This window comes from Garra rufa, chromosome 20 (genome assembly GCF_049309525.1).
Source record: "Garra rufa chromosome 20, GarRuf1.0, whole genome shotgun sequence".
Classification (NCBI taxonomy): domain Eukaryota; kingdom Metazoa; phylum Chordata; class Actinopteri; order Cypriniformes; family Cyprinidae; genus Garra; species Garra rufa.
The window spans coordinates 31,848,681-31,859,076 of NC_133380.1; the positions used below are offsets into that span (position 1 = coordinate 31,848,681).

Sequence of the window (10,396 nt, forward strand, 5' to 3'; positions counted from 1 at the left end):
ACTTTATTTTTGACAAAACATCCAATGTTTCGGTAGTGACTGCACATTTTCAGTAGTGACAGTAATGTTTTGGTAGTGACCACAATACATTGCAGAATTTTACCTCACATACTAAAACACTACTAACCTTGATAGCACACATACATCAGAGACATCTATTTGACGTCTGCATTTACATCTGGAAGACATATTTTTTAGAGTGTTTGCTCATCTGCAAAACGTCTATAGAACGTTTCCTATCAGATGTCAAATAGACGTCTAATAGATGCTTTGAGGATGTTTATGATTTAGAATGCATGTAAAACTGACATCTTAAAGACATCTGTCAGATGTTCATACACAGCAGATGCTTTCCAGATCAAGTCATCTTTAACGGACATCTTGCAGACGTGCGTGTGCAATTGGGGAAAACACACTAAAATACAAAAAACTGTACTAAAGTTTTGTTTATTGCCCCCAAATATGAGGATAATGTGTTCCATTTTGTCACTCTCAAAAACAATGAAGACATGAAGACAAAAAGATACTTTTTATGGTTAGCTAGCACAGTTCTGAACAATGGTATTCATATAAAAACTAGATGTTATTGAATAACTCCCAAAAAAGTGTGCTTAATTGCAGAAAAAAAGGTGTTTGGTAGTGACATTCGGTTATTATGTATAATTATGTAATATATAATTTTTCAGAGGTTTGAACACATTTACTTTAAAATGATAAGACCTATATGCTCACACCTTAGAAGGGGACACAGGAATATTTCCTAATCATAAATTTATGGGTTTTCAAAGAAAGCATAAATATATTTTAAAACAATCAAAAAGATACTTGGAAAAAAATACAAAAATCATTTAAATATCATTTTCATAAATTGGATTTAGGGGTTAGGATTTGGGACAGCCACCTCCCATTTGAAAGTACCCAATAAATGATAACTTTATATATATTAAGCTTACTAATATTTTAAATATTATTGTGGGTTTCAATAGATAATAGAAGGATCTTAATAAACATCTAAGATTTGAATACTTAAATGCTTTTTAAATTTTTTTTTTTGTTGTTGTTGTTGTTGTTGTTGTGGGACAGCATTTTGCACCAATGTACAATGGCCCATAAATAATTTAATATAATTATTTTACTTTTAATAATACACAGTATTGGTTAACTCAATTACATATTTTAATACAAGTTTTTGCTCTTACAAATCTGTGTGTGTGGTTAAACTGACAACATTGATGCTGAGATGCACAGAATTTGTTGACAAAAAGTAATTGCATTCTGTAATTAAAAAAACATCAGTTTAGCCCACAATAATGAACAAAGCAGGTAAGCACTCCAAAATTTCTCTTAATATTTTATTTATAAAAAAAAAACACCAGTGCTTTATTATTAGCCAAGAAAAACCAAGCAGCTGAGTTTGATTTCTCAGCATACTATTTGGAGTGTGTTCACAGTTTGATTAAATCTGAAATGCATCACTTGACTTGTACATATTACTTACGGTTACATGAATTAGAGGTTTTATTTTGTATTGCATGATTTCCTGATGATTAACATGTTAATCAATGTTTACTGCTTAGGGTAGTAAAAAGTACAGCACAGTATACAAGAAAACATCAAACTATGGGTGCTGTTGCAGAATTTTGCTCAGTTAAAAACTAAATATATCCAGGCAAAGGCATACTTTTTAGTTAACTTTTTAATAGATTTTTTTTCTGAATCAAGAAAATGAAAAGAAGAAACACTTTTCCCATTATAGTTATTTCACATTATAGTCATTTTTCCTTGTAAATGTATTTGATTAAGAAAAGCATTCAGACTCACAGAAACACATAAATATACTTCAGTGCTATACATTACTGCATTTGATTAGCCATTTTATTGCTGCTTATTATTTTATTTTATTTATTTGCCCTGACACTGATTTAGACACTGTATTCTCCACTGACAGGAGGAAAAAAGATTGTGTATAAGTGCATGTATGACGATCAGGTGCTGATCTTCAGTCAGAATCACTGCTGCTGCTACTGCTGCTTGATGAATGCTGCAAAATGACAAGATACAGAGCATTTCAGACTGTGAACCATTCAACATCACTACAACCAGAGAAGCACATCATAAGGTATTTAATGCTGCTATTGTTATGACATTGTCAAACATGGCCATTTTAGGGATAAACTGGAATAACATGATAGCCTGAATTCTTGGAAAAGCTCCTGTTAATCATCAGTGAAGTGCTCTACACAATGATTGGCTTATTTACATCACTTAAATACTGTATTGCTTATAATGAGAGCATTTGTGACTGTGGCATTTTGAGCAGATTTTATTTACACAGTGACTAACTGAAACCCCTCTGATTGGTCATTGGGTTCATGTGCTCACCAGACATGTCTCTGATTGGCTACAATGCTCAGCACAGCAAAAACACAATGTAGATAGCTGGAGTAAACAGTGCTGTCATGATTAAAGGGGAAGTTCACCCAAAAATAAAAATGTGATGTTTCTTCAGTAGAACACAAACAAAGAGTTTTAACTCAAATGATATAAATGCTGCTCAGAACCTTCCGCAGACTGATCGTTTTGTGTCTTAAGACCTCAATGTATCGTCACGAGCCACAGGGTTTAATTTGGTTTTGTCTGTGTATGTTTTTTTTTACTCTTAAAGATTTGGTGTCCATTGACTGCCATTACATGACTGACAGACTGCAACAGTTTGAGTTACAAATCTTCGTTTGTGTTCTACTGAAGAAACAAAGTCACCTACATCTTGGATGCACTGGGGGTAAGCAGATAAACATCAAATTTTCATTTTTGGGTAAACTAGCCCTTTAATGTGGCACCTGTATTCATAATTGTGACCCTGGACCACAAAACCAGTCATAAGGGTCAATTCTGACATCTAAAAGCTGAATAAATAAGCTTTCCATTAACGTATGGTTTGTTAGGATAGGACAGTATTTGGTTAAGATACAACTATTTGAAAATCTGGAATCTAAGAGTGCAAAAAAAAAAAAAAAATAAAAAATAATAATAATAATAATAATAATAATAATAATATATATTGAAAAATATTGAAAACCGCCTTTAAAGTTGCCCAAATTAAGTTCTTAGCAATGCATATTACTAATCAAAAATTAAGTTTTGATATATTTACAGTAGAAATTTTCAAAATATCTTCCTAGAACATGGAGTTTTATTCTGACTTTATTTCTCTCAACTGTGCATTTTTATTACACAAACCTGAGAAAAAAAGTCAGAATTGTGACTATATCTCGCAATTTTGACTTTATAACTTACAATTGCGAGGTTATATCATGCAATTCTAAGAAAAAAGTCAGATTTGTGACTTTATATCTTGCATATCTGACTTTATAACTCACAATTGTGAGTTTTTATCTTGCATTTTTTTACTTTATTTCTCAGAAATGCACAGCAAAAAGTGCTTTTCTTACTTAGATTTTGTTTTACTTGTTTCCACCCAAAATATCTAAAAACAATAAAAACAAGTCAAAATTAAGCGGGTTTTTGCTTAGAACAAGCAAAATAATCTTATTTCAAACAGAAAACAAGATTATTTTTCTTACCCCATTGGCAGATTATTTTGCTTGTTTCAAGCAAAAATGGACTTGATTTTGACTTGTTTTTACTGCAAACAAGAAAATAATTTTTGCTTGTCTAGAAAATCCTTCTTGATTTAAGAATTTTTAGATATTTTGGCTGGAAACAAGAGTAAGAAAGCATTTTTTGCAGTGTGTAAACATGACCTTTACTTAATATCCTAATGATTTTTTTTTTTATTTTTGGCATAAATATTTGTTACTTTTGGCATAATATCTCTAATTTTGTCCTATACAATGTATTTTTAGCTATTGCTATCCATGCTACTTAAGACTGGTTTTATAACAAAATTACGCATGAGCTCATCTGTGCATCATTTGAAGTCACTCGTATCTTGCTGCACATTCAGCCTCTTACCTTGCCATGTTTCATATGTTTATGGTCCTTGTTAGCTTTATGCGCTTTCTTCATCTTCTTCATCTTTTTGTGTTGCTTCTGACCAGGTACGTGCATTCCAGCCGGGTAACCACCATGCTGCGGCATGGGGCACGGATGTCCTGCTCCAGGATACGGAGCGTGCGGCCCAGGCATACCCGGATGAAATGGGGGCTGATTCGGTGTGGCGTAAGGGATGGTTGTGGGGTAGTTCATGCCGGGTGGATAGACAGGGTTGGGGCCGGGTGGGCATGATGGGATGGGCATGCCTGGATATGCAGGGTTTGGAGGTACAGGATAGGCAGGATTGGGCGGCTGAGCGGCTGGAGGTCCTGCGTATGGAGGTCCTATGAGATGAAAAATGGTGTGTAACTATTGACAATGCAATAAAACATAGTCATTGATTATATGCCATTCAGAAAAATTGTTGGGCTTTGTTTGTTTGTTTTTTAACTTAGATCTAATATGCAAAGTTAATTTTTTTTGAGGAATACATTACAGGATTTTTCTCCATATAGTGGACTTCAATGGTGCTCAACGGATTGAAGGTTAAAAATGCAGTTCATGAAGTCCACTATATGGAGTAAAATCTTTAAATTTTTCCCCTTAAAATTTTTTTTTTTTTTTTTTTTTTGCGACTGAAGCAAGAAAGACATGGGGGTGAGTAAATTATTACGTTTTTATAATTCTGAAAGTGGAGTAATCCTTTAAATTCTTGTCATTATGAATTCTTGATCTTCAGCAGATAAGTGAATGTTGCCATGTTTTCATGTTTCATGAGACAGGCTGTTTGCTGTAAATGTCATTACTTGCTCTCGTGCTCCAGAGCTAATCATAAATTCTGATAGTAAACTCTTAACAGAGTGAGTTTTGAGATTGATCGAAACTAAGCTGGATTTGTTTGATTTGGTCAACCTGAAATCAACTCAGTAAATGCAACTCTAAGTCTTTTCAGCTGGCTTCATGAGAAGCTTTTGACCAGGTTTAGACAAAAACTGACAATTTGAAATACTTTACAATATCTTTGAAAGCTTTGTTTTGTTGTTTAACAAGTAAATAAATACAATAAATACAGAAAAATGTTTAGAGTTGTTAATATTGGTGTGTGTGTGTGTGTGTGTGTGTGTGTGTGTGTGTGTGTGTGCATAATTACTATGAAGTAGGATACTATGGAATCCTGTTTCCGCCACTGAATAAAAATAAAAAAAGGTAATTGTGACTTTATCTTACATTCCTTACTTTTAAAGTTGGAATTGCAAGATATAAACTAACAATTCTGACTTAATTTTTTAATTGCGAGATATAAACTTAAAGCAATTCTGAGAACATGTCTTTTTTCCATCAAAATTGGTTTTTAAGTTTTTATTTGGCAATTCTGACTTTATTTCTCGCAACTGTGAGTTTATATTGCAATTCTGAGGAAAAAAAGTAGAATTTTGACTATATCTCACAATTCTCTTTATAACTTACAATTGCGAGTTTTAATCTTGCAATTGGAACGTTATTTCTCGCAATTGTGAGTTTATATCACACAATTCTGAGAAAAACAAATCAGAATTGTGACTATATCTTGCAATTTTGACTTTACATCTCACAATTGTGAGTTTTATCTCACAATTTTGACTTTTTTCTCTCACTTGTTTACATCACGTAATTCTACGAAAAAAATCAAAATTGTGACTTTGTATCTCGTAATTCTGACTTTATTTCTCCCAATTGTGAGTTTATATCTCATAATTCGAACTTTAGAACTCAATTGTGAATTTTTATCTCTCAAAACTAAGTTTATTTCTCTCAATTGTCAGTTTATATCTCGTAATTCTGACTTTATAACTCGCAATTGTGTTTTTATCTCGCAATTTTGACTTGATTTCTTTCAATTGTGAGTTTATATCTCATAATTCTGACTTTATAACTCAATTGTGAGTTTTTATCTCACAATTCTGACTTTATTTCTCTCAATTGTGAGTTTATATCACGCAATTCTGAGAAAAAAGTCAGAATTGTGACTTTATCTCGCAATTCTGACTTTATAACTTATAATTCTGACTTTATAACTCCCAATTGACAGAAAAGTCACAACTGTGAAAGAAAAAGTCAGAATTGCGAGAAATAAACTAATTTTTTATCTCACAATTCTGACTTTATAACTCCTAGTTGCGAGTTTTTATCTTGCAATTTTAACTTTTTCTCTTAATTGTGAGTTTATATCTCGTAATTCTGACTTTAGAACTCAACTGTGACTTTTTATCTCTCAATTCTGACTTTATTTCTCTCAAATGTGAGTTTATATCTTGTAAGTCTGACTTTAGAACACAATTGTGAGTTTTTATCTCTCAATTCTGACTTTATTTCTCTCAGATGTGAGTTTATATCATGCAATTCTGAAACAAAAAGTCAGAATTGTGACTTTTTATCTTGCAATTCTGACTTTATAACTCGCAATTCTGACTTTATAACTCACAATTCAGATAAAAAAGTCACAACTGTGAAAGTTGTGAAAGTCAGAATTGCAAGAAATACACTTTTTTTCTAACAATTCTGACTTTATAACTCCTAATTGCGAGTTTTTATCTTGCAATTTTAACTTTATTTCTCTTAATTGTGAGTTTATATCTCGTAATTCTGACTTTAGAACTCAATTGTGAGTTTATATCTTTTAATTCTGAGAAAAAGTCAGAATTGTGACTTTTTATCTTGCTATTCTGACTTTATAACTCCCAATTCACAGAAAAGTCACAACTGTGAAAGAAAAAGTCAGAATTGCGAGAAATAAACAAATTTTTATCTCACAATTCTGACTTTATAACTCCTAATTGCGAGTTTTTATCTTGCAATTTTAACTTTATTTCTCTTAATTGTGAGTTTATATCTTGTAAGTCTGACTTTAGAACTCAACTGTGACTTTTTATCTCTCAATTCTGACTTTATTTCTCTCAAATGTGAGTTTATATCATGCAATTCTGAGAAAAAAAGTCAGATTTGTGACTTTTTATCTTGCAATTCTAACTTTATAACTCACAATTTAGATAAAAAAGTCACAACTGTGAAAGTCAGAATTACGAGAAATAAACTATTTTTTTCTAACAATTCTGACTTTATAACTCCTAATTGTGAGTTTTTATATTGCAATTTTAACTTTATTTCTCTTAGTTGTGAGTTTATATCTCGTAATTCTGACTTTAGAACTCAATCGCAAGTTTTTAGCTCTCAATTCTGACTTTATTTCTCTTAATTGTGAGTTTATATGCAATTCTAACTTTATAACTCGCAATTCTGACTTTATAACTCACAATTCACAGAAAAAAGTCACAACTGTGAAAGAAAGTCAGAATTGCGAGAAATAAACTAATTTTTTATCTCACAATTCTGACTTTATAACTCCTAATTGCAAGTTTTTATCTCGCAATTTTAACTTTATTTCTCTCAATTGTTTGTGTATATCTCATTAATCTGACTTTAGTACACAATTGTGAGTTTTTATCTCAATTCTTACTTTATTTCTCTCAAATGTAAGTTTATATCATGCAATTCTGAGAAAAAAAGTCAGATTTGTGACTTTTTATCTTGCAATTCTGACTTTATAACTCGCAATTCAGATAAATAAGTCACAACTGTGAAAGTTGTGAAAGTCAGAATTGCGAGAAATAAACTAATTTTTTATCTCACAATTCTGACTTTATAACTCCTAATTTCGAGTTTTTAGCTGACTTTATTTCTCTTAATTGTGAGTTTATATGCAATTCTGAGAAAAAAAGTCAGAATTGTGACTTTATATCTTGCAATTCTAACTTTATAACTCGCAATTCTGACTTTATAACTCGCAATTCACAGAAAAAAGTCACAACTGTGAAAGAAAAAGTCAGAATTGCGAGAAATAAACAAATTTTTATCTCACAATTCTGACTTTATAACTCCCAATTGCGAGTTTTCACAATTTTACAAATTCTTAGAATTTTACAATTATAAGAAAAAAAACTAAGAATTGTGAGATAAAAAGATGCAATTGCGTTATTTTTTATTCAGTGGTGGAAACAGTGGGATAAAAACATTAAGCCTTTTAAGACGGTCACTATTCCATTCATCTCCAACCCCAATCACACACACAGCTGAACCAGCTAATCAAGGTCACTAAAACATTCAAGCAGGTGTGTTGAACCTAAACTCTGCAGGACATTTGCCCTCCAGGACTGGACACACCCCAATGAGGCACAACATAAACATAAATGCTAGGATGAGAAATGATTAATGAACATATTCAGTGAAAACATTAAACCAAAAATCACCTTGATTTGGCCACATGTTTGTCTCTTCCAAATGATCTGCAACAAATAAAAAGACAGACTTTATTCATTGATGTAAAGTGAACGTCCACCAAAGATTTACGACCTTTACTCTGCCCACACTGTAAAAAGTTTTCACCAGTTTCAACTTAAAAAGTTTAGCTTTAAGTTAAATCAACTTAAGTCACTTAAACTCACTAGTTAAATCAACTCATTTTTATTGTAATAAGTTAAAATGACTTGTAGTTTTAAGGTGATTTAACTTAAAATTTTAAGGCAGCTGCTGAACTTAGGTTTTTAGGTTGAATCTGGTGAAAACTTTTCAAACCGGTTTTGTGTGCTGAACAGATATTTACTACAAATAAGGTTCATTAATAGCAAAGCCACTGTTTGCACTACATTCAGCTGTGACAAATGTGCTAAAGACAAATGTGCAGACGAAGTCTGTGCTCAGAAGCAATTAAATCAGCTTTTTGGATTGCAGATACAGTATGTAAGACTGGAGTTGAGGGAGCTGAGAGTCAAGAGTAAGTTATAAAAAAAACAGTATGTGAAAGGTAAATGGATGTTAAGGTCAAATGATAGGGAATTTTATTGTTACTGTTTACAAAGGTGAGGAAAAAATGCCTGACTATTTAACTTTTTTTATCAATATACTAAATAAAAATATTTATTTGTGTTACAAATGTCCAACCTTCTTTGATTTCACCATGGACTGTGTCTGTCCATTCAACAAGCTTACTTTAATAAGTACTGCCTTTTTTTTCAATGTATAGCCATAGTGTTTTCTGGTTTGCTGTTGTGTTTTCTTCTAAATTAATTTAATTTACACTTCAGGACCATCTTATTTTACAGATGAATTGTGATAAGTGGATTCCTGCTAATCTCACTTCACCACATTTGCTAAACAAATGGGAAATAATAATAATACCTAATCATAATAAAGCAAATATAATTAAATTATTTTTCTAGGAAACTATGACTTTCAAATTCAACTACAGTTTCAGTCATTAAATACATTTAAATATTTGTTACTCTGTTCATTCTTAATCATTAATTATAATAGTCTCAAATACATGATTCTTTGCGTTCTTTTTTCAAACTGCGCAGTCCATGGAATGCACATCCGGGAACTATAACACTTCTTCGTTGGAAACGCCCTGGACAAACAGCAACTCTCTCATACTCCTGCTGACTGCATGCCCTCACTAAACAATAAACTCCGGAACACAGAGGTTTGATCCCATACAGATAACAGAAGTAGTTATGAGGGTCAGATTTAAAAAACAAACATAACTTAATTTTCAATAAAGCAAAAAACGCAAATTCCGTTCACATAAAAGCTGTTAATAACAAAGGTATGAAACAGCTTATCATTAATAATGCAATAACATAATGTCATGCGATAAACCCTGCTTTCCAATTTTGCGGTAAATCAGATGGCAATTTTCTAAAGACATTTAACGTATGTATTTACAAATTAGACCAACAGTAACGCTACTAATAATCACGTTTAGACCACATACCTTCTTCCTAGGAAACCTTTCAGGCACTGACTCCCGTTTCCGTATTCCGCGACCACATCGATCACCGTCGTGACGTCACCGCAAGAGGACTCTGACCGGCCTCACCTGCCTGATAAATTACTAATGTTGATTCAAACATCGACAGTCATGTTTTGTTTGTCGTTTTATACTGCTGTCTTTAGATAAAGAAGTGACCCTGTCGCTGTTTTAACATTTAGACACATTAACTGCGTCGCGATAAAACCTGTTATACCTGATAATATTTCCCCTGGTATAAACCGATTGATAGCTGAAGCGCCACACCCGCGGACGGCAGAAGTGGAGACCAGGTTCGGGTTCCTACAGTAGGCTGACGGATCATGTGTTAATGTGTGGGAAATTTAGGGACGGTCGATATTTTGTGTTTTATGAGGAAAAGTGTCTCACTACTGCCTAACTAGCCCGTGATCTTCACAAAATATAAGATGTATATTTCTGATTTTATCCTGTGTGGTTTTGTAAGTATTATCCAGGGGTGTACGACTAGGCTACTTGTAGGCTACTTTAACCTTTCACTGTGAAAAACCAGCAGTACCTATTTAATCTTCTACTATC

General features: G+C 32.5%; 1 protein-coding gene across 1 annotated transcript; it reads right to left on the reverse strand.

The window, feature by feature from the left end:
• Nucleotides 1-1,678: 1,678 nt before the first annotated feature.
• On the reverse strand, nt 1,679-10,065 carry prr13 (proline rich 13). Its single transcript, XM_073826128.1, has 4 exons — nt 9,803-10,065; nt 8,280-8,315; nt 3,976-4,340; nt 1,679-2,041 (listed from the first exon to the last, which is right to left on the reverse strand). The coding sequence occupies exons 2-4, from the start codon at nt 8,293-8,295 to the stop codon at nt 2,000-2,002; spliced, it is 423 nt and encodes a 140-aa protein (XP_073682229.1). The 5' UTR covers nt 8,296-8,315; nt 9,803-10,065; the 3' UTR covers nt 1,679-1,999.
• Between the last annotated feature and the right edge of the window lie 331 nt (nt 10,066-10,396).